The 15,074-nt window shown below is 39.8% G+C and overlaps 1 protein-coding gene across 1 annotated transcript in view; it reads left to right on the top strand.

Annotated features, from left to right (window-relative positions):
* The window catches only part of LOC143766263 (gastrula zinc finger protein XlCGF66.1-like), a 48,410-nt gene extending 40,057 nt beyond the window's left edge, over window positions 1–8,353 (top strand). Inside the window, exons 5-7 of the mRNA XM_077253794.1 lie at window positions 4,046–4,143; window positions 4,343–4,433; window positions 6,914–8,353. Coding sequence (XP_077109909.1) covers window positions 4,046–4,143; window positions 4,343–4,433; window positions 6,914–7,752 — 1,028 coding nt within the window. The 3' untranslated portion in view covers window positions 7,753–8,353. The remainder of the gene's footprint in view (window positions 1–4,045; window positions 4,144–4,342; window positions 4,434–6,913) is intronic.
* Window positions 8,354–15,074: the final 6,721 nt, after the last annotated feature.

Raw genomic sequence — 15,074 nt, 5'->3', positions numbered from 1 at the left:
GTTAAAACATGGCCTTCCATGAGTTTTTAGATACAGGTTAATCCATGTCAAGAAGATTTTTCATAAATGTTGTCTATGAATCAAATTGCCATCAAATCATAGCTCATCCAGGATGAAAATTTATGCTCCATCACAGATCCTGGAAATAAAGAACAAGAGCAGTATCAGATTCTTAGCAGTTGTAATCTATATATTGTTTCTTTGACAAGAATCAAAAAATAAATAAATATATCAAACGTGGAAAAATAGATAAATTCCAAAAATAAAATTTTAATTACAAAAATTCTAACACCATTGCATTTATGGTATTGCATGGTAATTGTTACACTTACGCCCCTTTGATACCAAAACTTGGTATCAAACAAAAAGAAAGGGAGAAAAAAAATAGAATTTAAATGTGAGGTAAGAAAAATTTCAAGATAATGATTAGGGATGTTAAAAAAAATTCTGAGCAGCAAGAATATTTAAAAGAGAAAAAAATAAATAAAAATAATAATAATACTGTGTCTCAATGCATTGCACAGGCCGACATAAAACAGACAAACATAAAAAAATTAGGGCAACTCAACTTTATCTGTCTCATGATGACTAAAGATGAACAAAGTGGTCAAGCTGGATGTGCAGATTTCATATAGAAACCTCAGCTTTGCACTAGTTGGCACTATCATGTAAATTAGCCATCCAACTTCAGGTCCTGATTGAAGACAATTACCTGTGAAACAAGATAAAGAACATACATACACAACAAACAATCATGCAATAGGTAAATACAATACACAGTCATCACAATGGGATGACTACTCGTTTAATTGTTTGCAAACAATTACTTAAACCTTTAACTTTGAGCTCATTGTCTAAACCACGTGGATTTAAATTTGGCCTTATGAATGCATTCATGTAGTTAATTATTACAGAGAAATAGCCGGTTTCATTTATGGACACAGTGCTGTATATGGCCTGTTGAACAAAACACACTGGTTAATCTCCTTGCTTTAATATCACACGATACATGGTCTCCAGTCTAAAAAGAAACAGAAACATAGTTAGAACACAAATTCAAACCATACACAAAACATAACTTTATCCCGTCCATTATCCATATGCTAATTGATTCACATCTAACATGGCAGCCAAAGTCTCTCTGTTTACCCAACCATATTGGCAAATGGTGCTGGGCAGTTTAGCAACAGTGGTAGGGCAATTTGTGACCAACTCCAAAATAACCAGAATGGTAGAGATACCCATGGATCGATCATAGGGATATTAGCACCTTCCTTTTGTTGTTTATTATGTGACATCTGGCGTTTTCCTGTCTTACTTTTGTCATTTGGGCTCCGCAATGTTTCTGGTTTTGGTGCATTTGTATCAGGGTCAGCTTCTACACTACCTATCTCCTCACATGTCTCTAGGAACTCTGTGTTATAGGAGATACTTTCCTCTTCAGCCTCAACACTATCAATTTCTTGGTGCAATGAATGACTTTTGCTTTCTGGGTACACGTTAGGTGTATAACAATACCGTTTAATGTGTCCTGGTTGACCACATTTATAACAATACCTAACATATCCTTGCCTTCTGGGTCTGTATACAGCAGATACATTTTCTGATGGTTCATATTGCTCTTTAGACTCATTACACCAGTCCCTAAGTATATTCACAAAGTTTTCATAGGAGCTAGTATTCCTTAGAGTCATTCTTGTGGTGTAATCTACATTGCAATGATTTGCCATTGAACATAGGAAATTAGCATCATTCTGAGACATTTCCAGACAGTTGTAAACAGTCCTATATAGGGACAGATAATTATTACAAAAGAGCAACGGATCATCATATCGCCTGAATCTGGTCATTGCTAGGGCATTTTCACCTCTAATGTCTCGTCCACCTATGATGCGTTGTAATTCCTTCCTTCTTATCTCTGCACCATTACAACTATCACTCATTTGTTCTGTTTTTAGTTGTCCTGCAATTGGCCCTGGAAGCCAAACTTGTAATAGAGACCAAGCATTTTTATTGTTCAGATTATACTGTTGGACAACATGTTCAAATCTATTGGACAGAATGACTGGAGAAATATGTGACTCAAATTTGCCAAGAAGTTGACACAGATGAAGCTTCTCAGAAATAGTGAGCAATGGAGAATTATCAATCAATGGAGATCTATATCCGGCATCCATTCTACCCTCATTAGAAAGAGTACATACATTGACTGTCTCAGTGCTGCATTTCTCTGACGCAAGTGACTGTATACATTGCTCTTTGTTATGCAATTGACAATTAGCTTTATCCAGTTGACTCTCCAGTGTTGCAATTAACTTCTCCATTTGACTATTTTTCAGTTCTAAAGAATAAACCTGAGCTGCATGTGAAGTGAGGCTCAGTCTATACTCCTTCAATTGTTCCTCCAACTGTCTATTTCTCACAGCTAATTCATTTACATCTGATTGCAAACCATGTATTTTACTAGCTGTTTTATCAGAAATTCCAATAACAGAATCACTAATTTTGTCTATGCCCTCCTTGACTTGTATCTTTTGCATCAAATAACTTGCTTCTTTTAATTCAGCCAACTCTTTCATCTTCAGCAACACTGAGATTTCATTGCTTAACTTTTCCTTTTTCAAATTCTTGCTCAGCACTTTACTATTCAACTTATTATTAAAGATTTTACATTGGGCTATCAAGTCATTGTACTGGTCTTCTAAAGATTTATCGACACTGACATGGTAAACAGCAGAGGCATACTTCATCACAAACTTTTCCACAAACTCCATTTTCAGCAACAAACTGCAAATACTTTACAAAACAAAATTACAGAGTGGAAGAACTAAAAACTAGACCTTACACTACAAACTTCCCAAAAATCTACACTCTTTGCTCCAATACTCCTACACTTAGCAAACACAGATCCAATTCTGAATAAATTACTGTCCTATCTACAAAATATATTTCCCTTTTGCTAAATGCATCCAACAACAAACTGTCAATACAGCACAATATACACAAGCACACAAAATAATCTTCAAGGAAATTCTTTACTCACCAATATTTTCTTTTAACTCAAGATCCAGACTCCTCGATTCTTTAGTTTCCACACTTTTTCCAAATGTGAAATAAAGCAGATTAATTTCTTGCGGATTCTCTGTGGAATTTAATCACAGTCCCGTCTGGGTGTGCCAAATGTAGAATCTGCTGAGCTTTGGGGTGCCAGTTAATACTAATTAACAAAAACTACTGGATCTTTAAAAGGGGGTTTATTACAAACAAGGTATTTACAATGACACACATAAGGGAAGTCTAACTAAGGGACAAGGGTAAATTAAAGGGAAAAGGTAATGGGAGAGGGTAGAGGAAATTGGGATGTGGGAAAAAGAGAGGATGCATAACTGATCCTTACATATATATTAAACCAATACACATCCACACCCACATACAAGCCATGACTCCACCCTTGCTTCTGGAATCTTCTGTGGCAAATGTCCAATCATCTTCTGGCAATGTGAACACTGTCATTGGCTGCAGTAATCATCACCTTCTTGCAGATGGCATCCTCATACTTGGGAAGAAAGTTCTTGTGTAGGACAGGTTAAATTCAATTTGGGCTGGCTCCAACATGTCCATTCAAAGAACAATGGTTTATCACCCAAACACCACAGGCATTGGGTACCAATATACATATCCATAGGCCGAAGACAGGATGTCTATCTCAGGACCACTGGCTTATAATGGAAACCCACAGGAGTTGTGTACATATGTAGATAATGATGGGTCACAAACAGGACAGAGGCTATTCATTCAAGATTTTCACAGTGTACACCTATATCCTCCATTAGGCTTTAGGGCCAATATTCATTCAGTATGTAGATGAACCTCTGCCTTATCACTAAAACAAGGGACATCACACAAAAGAACACAGGCCTGACTGCAAAATACGTTTTACACAGTCTTGTATCTGGTTTATCTCATAATTCAATATATCTCAGTGATTTCTATGATACGTGCATTGTCCATGTTGTCTCCAACACCCTGTATGTGTTTCCTCCAGATATATCCAGTAAGAAGACAACACCAGAGAGATGTCCCCATCCTCTTCTTCCACAGGACTGTAAAGAAGAAGATCCCAATGTTCCTCAGGATCATCAGGTAGATGGAGAGAAGGTGTCATGAGATCTCCCCTATGATGTGTAGATGGCTGTGAAGGTCTTGTGCTCAGTCTTGTTTTATCCACTAGTTTTATATGTTTTATACTTGTGCATTGAGGATGGTAGATATGGCAGGATTAGAGCTGATGGTAGATGGGACTTCTCCATCTGTCTGAGAGTTTTACAATATTTTGTTTCAGAGTGAAGATCTGACTTGTATTAATACTACAGGGACATATGTGTGGAATGATGTGCAGTGTAAAGAAGAGATTCTTACATATGACTACCCAGGTGAGTAGTAAAAAAAATATTGTAGCACATGACAAAATGATAAAACAGAATTACTTAGGATGGTAAGTGGCAGCTTTTCAACTCTTGTACAATCGTGGCCAAAGTTTTGAGAGTGATCCAAGTTTTGTTTTTCACAAAGTTTGCTACTTCACTTTTTATTATTATAACAGAACCAGAGCACATGTTTCAATCAAGAAAACAACGGGGGGCTAATTACCACTAAATAGTGTAAAACAACCCAAAGCCTACAAAAGAGGCCACCCACTCCATACTAATAGTGAGAACAAAGAGAATGTAGGAGTATACTGGGTATTCAACATTTATTAAATGTACAAAATGTAAATATACGCATAAATTACATAGATAGAAAGCATATATAAAAGATACATACAAGGTGCATTAAGGATGAGAACAAATTTCCCCCCCCCCAGGTGAGCGGGGCCCAAATAATAAATCAGTCTGCAAACCGCAGCAGACGAGTGATGTATAAAGCGGTAAGACACCACATAGCTAATAAGTGCAGTACGGTGACCCACAGTCACCACTAGTAGGCACTGCAAGGTATGCTTACCGCAAAGTGGGGTGGGCAAACCAGGACACCGGGCTGGAACCAGGATAGGGAGACCCCCGACGCGCGTTTCGCTTGGATAGTAAGCTGCTTTCTCAAGGGGATCAGTTTTTATTATGGCAATTTTCGTAACAATCTAGAGTAAATTCAAAGTAACCAGATGAATTGTAAAATATTGCTAAGTCTTACATCGCCAAGAAAATTAACTGAATAACAAAATTTCCACTAATTTTCAGCCCTAACATAACATGACCTGCTTACATAATTTCACTATATATTTTAGTGATCTTAGCACAACAGAAAGTGTTAATAAGAGCTGACTTGTTCCATTAAGAAAGAAAATCCACTGCTCTCATCAACTATTGGCAAATCCCGTTTTCTTTTTTTCTTTAAAAGCCAAAAGTAGATTATAAAGAAAGAAACATAATAAAGATTTTTTTTCCTTTTTTTTTTGAATTTTTGTTTTATTCACTCCACGTTTTGCTTATGCTCCCCTCATAATTCTCTACTGAGCATTTAAGTAGAAAAGACTGACAACAAGCACACTGAAACCTATGAACATCCGACAAACGTGTGACCTCTAGTTATGAATGTCCGATTTTCAAAAAAAAGAAGCCTAATATACCTCACCACTGATCACCTCAGCCAGTGTCCAGACTTCCTTCTTACCGCCATCAGGCACCACATCTCCGACCTCTTCACTATAAGACAGGCTCCCAGCTGAAGCACACTGCATCATAAGGTCACGTCATCATCTCAACCTTATGACGCGCTTAAGTTCCAGCATGGAAGCGGTTGAAAGTGCTGTCCTGTAGTAAAGAGGCAGGAGGTACGGTGCATCTGATAACTAAAAAAAGAGGAGGAGAAAACAAAGGGGAATGCGGGTTAAAAATAAAACAAAAAACTAATACTCACCTTTCCGGCCTTCTATTTTCCACTGACGCGGGCAACATTTCCAAGGGTTCTGGCTGCATCCAAGCCAAGAGGTCATTGTGTTATAAGGTCGCAACTTTAATGTTCCGACCTTTTTACACAAAGTAACCTCTGAGACCTGGAAGTTGCCATTAGTACTGGCCATTAGTAAACAGGAGAGAGTTGCGACTCGCTTCACAGTGGAAAGAAGAGGACCAGATGGTAAGCGGCATGTTAGCCTGATAGGTGATTATTTTGGTTAAAAGTAAAATCCAGTAGACACCATTCCAGTGGCCTTGCTGCTCGCTGTCTGGACCTCCTTTTTTTTTTCCCCTTCTACAATTGCTTGACGCATCTCTCAGACTTCCGTCCGCATCAAGGCCCCGGAGGTCACTGGGCATCATGAGGTCGTGACATTAATGTTGCGACCTTATTACATGCAGTAAACTCCTAGGCCTGGATGCAGATGGAAGTCCTGATCTATAGAGAAGAGACCAGGAGATATGATGCTCCTGAGGACAGAAGGAAGAGCGCCATATGACAGACGGCAAGCAGTGGAGTGGTAAATGTTGAGGTATTCTTTTTTTACGCTGCTACAACAGGGGACTGTCTGTAGGAGATTGGCCTAGCATCATATTCTGGTACTTGTTTTGAGGTCTGCTGTGACTGTGATCTGTTTACATCTCTATCTTAGTTATGAAGCAAATGTTGCTGCATGCCTTGTAATTTGTATAAAAATTCAAGATATCGCCACCCTTCCCTGTGTCAAATTCTTTCCCCTTCCCCCTCAGCTCCACCCTCTCCATTTTTTCCCCCATTTTTCCCCAAGTTGCTTACCCCATATGTAAAATGAATGTTGATACTTCTTCATATGATTATATTTAAATGTTAATATCTTTGTTCGTGTCTATTTTTCAACATCCATAAATAAAGAATTTATTTAAAAAAATCAGTATACTTTTTTATATTATTCATAACTAATTGGTTTTATTTTCGGCAGATGACTGTCCCAGGAACTCAGAGGGACATCGGACATCTACAGATGGTAAAGCAGATGATCAGGATTTCCCACAAGAAACATATGAAGAAAATGCCATAATGCCAGATCTAATCATTCAAATCAAAGACCCATCATCTGATCCTGAGTTTGAACAGGTCCTGTATTCTGATTCATCACCTAATGTTGAGAAAAATGACACGAGTGATGTCATAAAACAAAGAGAGAACCCAGAGGTGAAGTCATTTTTATGTACAGATTGTGGAAAGTGTTTTAGCTGGCAATCTCATCTTATCAAACATAAGAGAAGTCACACAGGGGAGAAGCCATTTTCTTGTGAAGAATGTGGAAAACGTTTTAGTGAGAAATCGGATCTTTTTAGACATCAGAGAATTCACACAGGCGCAAAGCTGTTTTCATGTTCAGAATGTGGAAAATCCTTTAAACAGAAATGGGGTCTTGTTAAACATCAGAGAAGTCACACAGGAGCCAAGCCATATTCATGTTCAGAATGTGGAAAAGATTATAACGATAAATCAAACCTTATTAGACACCAGTGGGTTCACACCGGGGTGAAGCAGTTTTCATGTTTAGAATGTGGGGCACTTTTTACCAAAAATTCATCTCTGGTTACGCATAAAAAAATTCACACAGGGGTGAGGCCGTTCTCCTGTCCAGAATGTGGCAAATGTTTTATCCAGAATTCGGATCTTGTTAGACATCGAAAAACTCACACAGGAGAGAAGCCATTTCCTTGCCCAGACTGTGAAAAAAGTTTTACCAAAAAATCAATTCTTATTAGCCATCAAAAAACTCACGCAGCGCAGAAGCCACTTTCGTGAACTGTAAGTGGAAAGTGTTTTAAGTAAAAGCCAACATTACTGTAAATGGTCAGCAAAAATGTCATAAGGGAAAAATATTTTCATGCCCATAATGTTTGAAATGTTTCACGCACAAACCATATTTTCTCTTTAGCTTTTTTTTTAAAATATTTATTTTACTTACAAATATTATATTACCCCGTGAACAAGCTTGGCGAAATGTGAGTTGGGGTGTTCCACCACCGGCTCTATATGGATATTTTAACTGCTGTGTTGTATTTCTAATTGTTTTGCTATCATTACCCTGACGATCCTCAGTGGTACATTACTTTGTGTGTACTGTTTAGTATTTGATAAGAGGGTTTCACTACTTACTACTAACACTTATTTACTTTTATAAGTTTAACCCCTCTAGTTTTCATAATAGCCTACGCTAGTGCTGATGTATGCATATCATTTTAATCTGGTGGTCAGCAATCAGCAATAGTTTGAAGGGTAATTTAATCTTGAGCACATTCCCAATTTTTTCCTATGCAACCATTTGGTGGCTTCTGTTCTGTAGTTCTCCCATTTTTATGTTATGTTTGTATTATAATTCATAAAGTTAATATCAATTTGTATACACTTCTGGTGTGCGAATTCTTTTTTGGGTTTATTTCAAATTCAGTGGAGAAGTCATAAAACACAACAATAAAGTTTTCAATATACCGTAAGCTAAAAACACATAGGAGAAGGATGTAGGCCCTGTCACGGATGGTCAATGTACCACAATTTTAGAATTAACACCAAAATTCTAAGACTATCACAACAATTCCTTGTAGAAAGGATATAACGCTTTAACATAGGGATTAGTTCTCATGCTAAATGCCCTAGTTGTTATACGAAAAATGCATATTTAATACACAAGCAAACCCTAAACGAAAATTAAATGCAGCATGACCCAGTTCAGTTAAGAATATCACGTACAGTGCTGTTTGAAAGTTTGTGAACCCTTAAGAATTTTCCATATTTTTGCTTAACTTTGACCTAAAACTACATCAGGTATTCACACAAGTCCTAATGGATAAAGAAAACCAAATTAAACAAAGGAGTCAAAACTATTACTTATACCTGAAGGAGTTTATCCAACTCCGAAATTCGTTGTTTTTAAAATCTGTTTCTTCAACACCTGGTTCATGGTGACATTCTTGGCAGACACAACAGCCATTTCCTCCCTACTACCTAAATATTAGACTTGGATCATTTTCCTCAATAGAAGAAAAATTACTAATATCACTTGTCTGTAAGTTACAAAAGTGAACTTTAACCCCTTCACCCCCAAGGGTGGTTTGCACGTTAATGACCGGGCCAATTTTTACAATTCTGACCACTGTCCCTTTATGAGGCTATAACTCTGGAACGCTTTGACGGATCTTGGCGATTCTGACATTGTTTTCTCGTGACATATTGTACTTCATGTTAGTGGTAAAATTTATTCGATATAACTTGCGTTTATTTGTGAAAAAAATGGAAATTTGGCGAAAATTTTGAAAATTTTGCAATTTTCCAACTTTGAATTTTTATGCCCTTAAATCACAGACATATGTCACGCAAAATACTTAATAAGTAACATTTCTCACATGTCTACTTTACATCAGTACAATTTTGGAACCAAAATTTTTTTTTGTGACGGAGTTATAAGGGTTAAAAGTTGACCAGCAATTTCTCATTTTTACAACACCATTTTTTTTTAGGGACCACATCTCATTTGAAGTCATTTTGAGGGGTCTATATGATAGAAAATACTCAAGTGTGACACCATTCTAAAAACTGCACCCCTCAAGGTGCTCAAAACCACATTCAAGAAGTTTATTAACCCTTCAGGTGTTTCACAGGAATTTTTGGAATGTTTAAATAAAAATGAACATTTAACTTTTTTTCACACAAAATTTATTTCAGCTCCAATTTGTTTTATTTTACCAAGGGTAACAGGAGAAAATGGACCCCCAAAGTTGTTGTACAATTTGTCCTGAGTACGCTGATACCCCATATGTGGGGGTAAACCACTGTTTGGGCGTATGGCAGAGCTCGGAAGGAAAGGAGCGCCATTTGACTTTTCAATGCAAAATTGACTGGAATTGAGATGGGACGCCATGTTGCGTTTGGAGAGCCCCTGATGTGCCTAAACACTGAAACCCCCTACAAGTGACACCATTTTGGAAAGTAGACCCCCTAAGGAACTTATCTTGATGTGTGGTGAGCACTTTGACCCACCAAGTGCTTCACAGAAGTTTATAATGCAGAGCCGTAAAAATAAAAAATCATATTTTTTCACAAAAATGATCTTTTCGCCCCCAATTTTTTATTTTCCCAAGGGTAAGAGAAGAAATTGGACCCCAAAAAATGTTGTGCAATTTGTCCTGAGTACGCTGATACCCCATATGTGGGTGTAAACCATTGTTTGGGCGCATGGCAGAGCTTGGAAGGGAAGGAGCGCCATTTGACTTTTCAATGCAAAATTGACTGGAATTGAGATGGGACGCCATGTTGCGTTTGGAGAGCCCCTGATGTGCCTAAACATTGAAACTCCCTACAAGTGACACCATTTTGGAAAGTAGACCCCCTAAGGAACTTATCTAGATGTGTTTTGAGAGCTTTGAACCCCCAAGTGTTTCACTACAGATTATAACGCAGAGCCGTGAAAATAATTTTTTTTTTTTCTCAAAAATGATTTTTTAGCCCCCAGCTTTGTATTTTTACAAGGGTAACAGAACAAATTGGCCCCCAAAATTTGTTTTCCAATTTGTCCTGAGTACGCAGATACCCCATATGTGGGGGGGAACCACTGTTTGGGCGCATGACAGAGCTCGGAAGGGAAGGAGCGCCATTTGGAATGCAGCCTTAAATGGATTGGTCAGCAGCCGTCACGTTGCATTTGCAGAGCCCCTGATGTACCCAAACAGTACAAACCCCCCACAAGTGACCCCATATTGGAAACTAGACCTCCCAAGGAACTTATCTAGATGTGTTGTGAGAACTTTGAACCCCCAAGTGTTTCACTACAGTTTATAACGCAGAGCCGTGAAAATAAAACATCTTTTTTTTCCCACAAAAATGATTTTTAGCCCCCCAAATTTTTATTTTCCTAAGGATAACAAGAGAACTTGGACCCCAGAAGTTGTTGTTCAATTTGTCCCGAGTACGCTGATAACACATATGTTGGGGTAAACCCCTTTTTGGGCGCACGGGAGAGCTCGGAAGGGAAGGAGCACTGTTTTACTTTTTCAACGCAGAATTGGCTGGAATTGAGATCGGACGCCATGTCGCGCTTGGAGAGCCCCTGATGTGCCTGGACAGTGGAAAGCCCCCAATTCTACCTGAAACCCTAACCCAAACACACCCCTAACCCTAATCCCAACGGTAACCCTAACCACACCCCTAGCCCTGACACACCCATAATTCTAATCCCAACCCTAATCCAAACGTAAATGTAATCCAAACCCTAACCCTAACTTTAGCCCCAACCCTAACTTTAGCCCCAACCCTAACTTTACCTCCAACCCTAGCCCTAACCCTAACCCTACCCCTAACCCTAAACGTGACTGAAATACGTGGCACTGAAATACGTGGCACTGAAATACGTGGCACTTAAATACGTGGCACTGAAATATGTGGCACTGAAATACGTGGCACTGAAATACGTGGCACTGAAATACGTGGCACTTAAATACGTGGCACTGAAATATGTGATACGTGGCACTTAAATACGTGGCACTGAAACACGTGGCACTGAAATACGTGATACGTGGCACTGAAATACGTGGCACTGAAATACGTGGCACTGAAATACGTGGCACTGAAATACGTGGCACTGAAATACGTGGCACTGAAATATGTGGCACTGAAATACGTGATACGTGGCACTGAAATACGTGGCACTGAAACACATGGCACTGAAATACGTGATACGTGGCACTGAAATACATGGCACTGAAATACGTGGCACTGAAATACGTGGCACTGAAATACGTGGCACTGAAATACGTGGCACTATGACTGTCAGAAAATGTTCATTAAACGTTAAGGGGTGAGGTTAGGGGTAGAGTTAGGGTTAGGGTTTGGATCCCTTTATCACCTTGATGGTGGTGGGTGGCTTTTCAGTGTGTTTTCTGTTTTTTTTCGATAAAAATGCATGCGTTTTTAACGCAAACAAACGCATGTGCTTAAAAACGCAAGAAAATACTGCAGGTTGTATTTCTGAAAATAAACGCATGCAGAAAAAAACCGCATGCGTTCGAAAACGCGACCAAACGCGTACAAAAAAAACGCATGCGTTTTCAATGTTAAATATAGGGAAAAAACGCATGCGTTTTTTTGTGCAAAAAACGCTGCAGACAAAAACGCAAGTGTGAAACCAGCGACGCTTTTTATAGCAAAAAAGTTTTTGCGTCTCCACATTTTGAGACCTATAATTTTTCCACATTTTGCTCCACAGAGTCATGTGAGGTCTTGTTTTTTGCGGGACGAGTTGACGTTTTTATTGGTAACATTTTCGGACACGTGACCGTTTTTGATCGCTTTTTATTCCGATTTTTTGTGAGGCAGAATGACCAAAAACCTGCTATTCATGAATTTCTTTTGGGAGAGGCGTTTATACCGTTCCGCGTTTGGTAAAATTGATAAAGCAGTTTTATTCTTCGGGTCAGTACGATTACAGCAATATCTCATTTATATCATTTTTTTTATGTTTTGGCGCTTTTATACGATAAAAACTATTTTATAGAAAAAATAATTATTTTGGTATCGCTTTATTCTCAGGACTATAACTTTTTTATTTTTTTGCTGATGATGCTGTATGGCGGCTTGTTTTTTGCGGGACAAGATGACGTTTTCAGCGGTACCATGGTTATTTATATCAGTCTTTTTGATCGCGTGTTATTCCACTTTTTGTTCGGCGGTATGGTAGTAAAGCGTTGTTTTTTGCCTCGTTTTTTTTTTTTTTCTTACGGTGTTTACTGAAGGGGTTAACTAGTGGGGCAGTTTTATAGGTTGGGTCGTTACGGACGCGGCGATACTAAATATGTGTACTTTTATTGTTTTGGTTTTTTTATTTAGATAAAGAAATGTATTTATGGGAATAATATATATATTTTTTTTATTATTTATTTAGGAATTTTTTTTTTTTTTTTTACACATGTGGAAAATTTTTTTTTTTACTTTTTTACTTTGTCCCAGGGGGGGACAATACAGATCATTGATCTGGCAGTGTGCACAGCACACTGCCAGATCGACGATCTGCTGTGCAGGGCTGCAGGCTTACCAAGTGTCTGCTCTGAGCAGACACTCGGTAAGCCACCTCCTTCCCTGCAGGACCCGGATGCCGCGGCCATCTTGGATCCGGGACCTGCAGCCAGGAAGGAGGTAGGAGACCCTCGCAGCAACGCGATCACATCGCGTTGCTCCGGGGGTCTCAGGGAAGCCCGCAGGGAGCCTCCTCCCTGCGCGATGCTTCCCTATACCGCCGGTACACTGCGATCATGTTTGATCGCGGTGTGCCGGGGGTTAATGTGCCGGGGGCGGTCCATGACCGCTCCTGGCACATAGTGCCGGATGTCAGCTGCGATAGGCAGCTGACACCCGGCCGCGATCGGCCGCGCTCCCCCCGTGAGCGCGGCCGATCGCGTATGACGTACTATCCCGTCGGTGGTCATACGGGCCCACCCCACCTCGACGGGATAGTACGTCTGATGTCAGGAAGGGGTTAAGATTAGAAGCTAATTCAAAGCTGAAATTAGAGCCTGTTACTTAATCAATGGGGTATCAAAGGCGACTTGTTTTATTGAAAGAAAAGGGAACTAACAAAGTTTGATCTTCACAACACACATTTGTGGAAGTTTATCATGGCATGAATTACGGCGATTTCTGAGAACTTAAGAAGAATTGTTTAATGCTCATCAGGCTGGAAAAGTTTACAAAAACAGTCTCTAAAAAGTTATAACTCTAAAACCACAGACAGATTGTGTACAAATTAAGGAAATGTAAGACCATCATTACCTCCCTAGGCAATATCCTTCCAAGGGCAAGACATACAGTATACTAGTCCAGGTCATAAAGGAACCAATGTAGCCTCTAAGCAACTAAAGGCCTTTCTCACATTAGTTAATATTAATCTTCATAAGTTTAAACAGATGCGGCACCTGGACCCATAGAAGCGCATTTGCGCGAAACGGCCGTCGTCCACTCCTTCCCCGCACTCCTTTCTCCTTCTCCTGCCGCCTCTCCGCAAATGTCTAATGCTGCATAAAGCGAATAAAGGACACTGATTTCAGCAACATTCGGGTGAGTGCCGCATCTGTTTGAACTTTTGCAATATCTGGATTTCTATCTATATGTAGAGCACCACCCGTAGATGCAATAATAGAGCTTGGTGTTTAAGGTGTCTGAAGAAACCCGTCCTCTATAGTCACAGCCTATGAAGATTATTTTACCTGGTGCCGCTCAGTTCTGGATCTGTTGTTTGGTATGCATTAATCTTCATAAGTCCACCTTCAGGAGGACACTGAACAATAATGCTGTGGATGGTAGGATTAGAAGGATAAATCGTCTACTCTCTTTAAGAACATTTCTGCCCATGTACAGTTTGCTAAAGATCACCTTACAAGCTGAAAGGCATTTTAAACAATGTTTATAGATGGATGAAACCAAGGTAGAGCTTCATTAAAGCCTAAAAACATCATACCTTCTGTGAAACACGGTGGTGGTAGTTTATTGGTTTAGGCGTGTTTTGCTGCATCTGGTCCAGGACTGCTTTTCATCATTCATGAGCAATGAATTCTGAATTATGGTAGCAAATTTTAAAGGGAACCTGTCACCCCCAAAATAGAAGGTGAGCTAAGCCCACCAGCATCAGGGGCTTATCTACAGCATTCTGTAATGCTGTAGATAAGCCCCCGATGTATCCTGAAAGATGAAAAAAAGAGGTTAGATTATACTCACCTGGGCGGGCGGTCCGATCTGATGGGCGTCGCGGTCCGGCCTCCCATCTTCTTACGATCACGTCCTCTTCTTGTCTTCATGCCGCAGCTCCGGCGCAGGCGTACTTTGTCTGCCCTGCTGAGGGCAGAGCAAAGTACTGCAGTGCGCAGGCGCCGGGAAAGGTCAGAGAGGCCCAGCGCCTGCGCACTGCAGTACTTTGCTCTGCCCTCCACAGGGCAGACAAAGTACGCCTGCGCCGGAGTCGCAGCGTGAAGACCAGAAGAGGGCGTGATCGTAAGAAGATGGGAGGCCATGGACCGGACCGTGACACCCATCGGACCGGACCAGCAGCGGGAACGCTTCTGGGTGAGTATAATCTAACCTCTTTT

Source organism: Ranitomeya variabilis, chromosome 4, assembly GCF_051348905.1.
Source record: "Ranitomeya variabilis isolate aRanVar5 chromosome 4, aRanVar5.hap1, whole genome shotgun sequence".
Classification (NCBI taxonomy): Eukaryota; Metazoa; Chordata; class Amphibia; order Anura; family Dendrobatidae; genus Ranitomeya; species Ranitomeya variabilis.
Note: the sequence above shows the minus strand (reverse complement) of the source record. Positions and strands in the feature narration are given on the sequence as shown.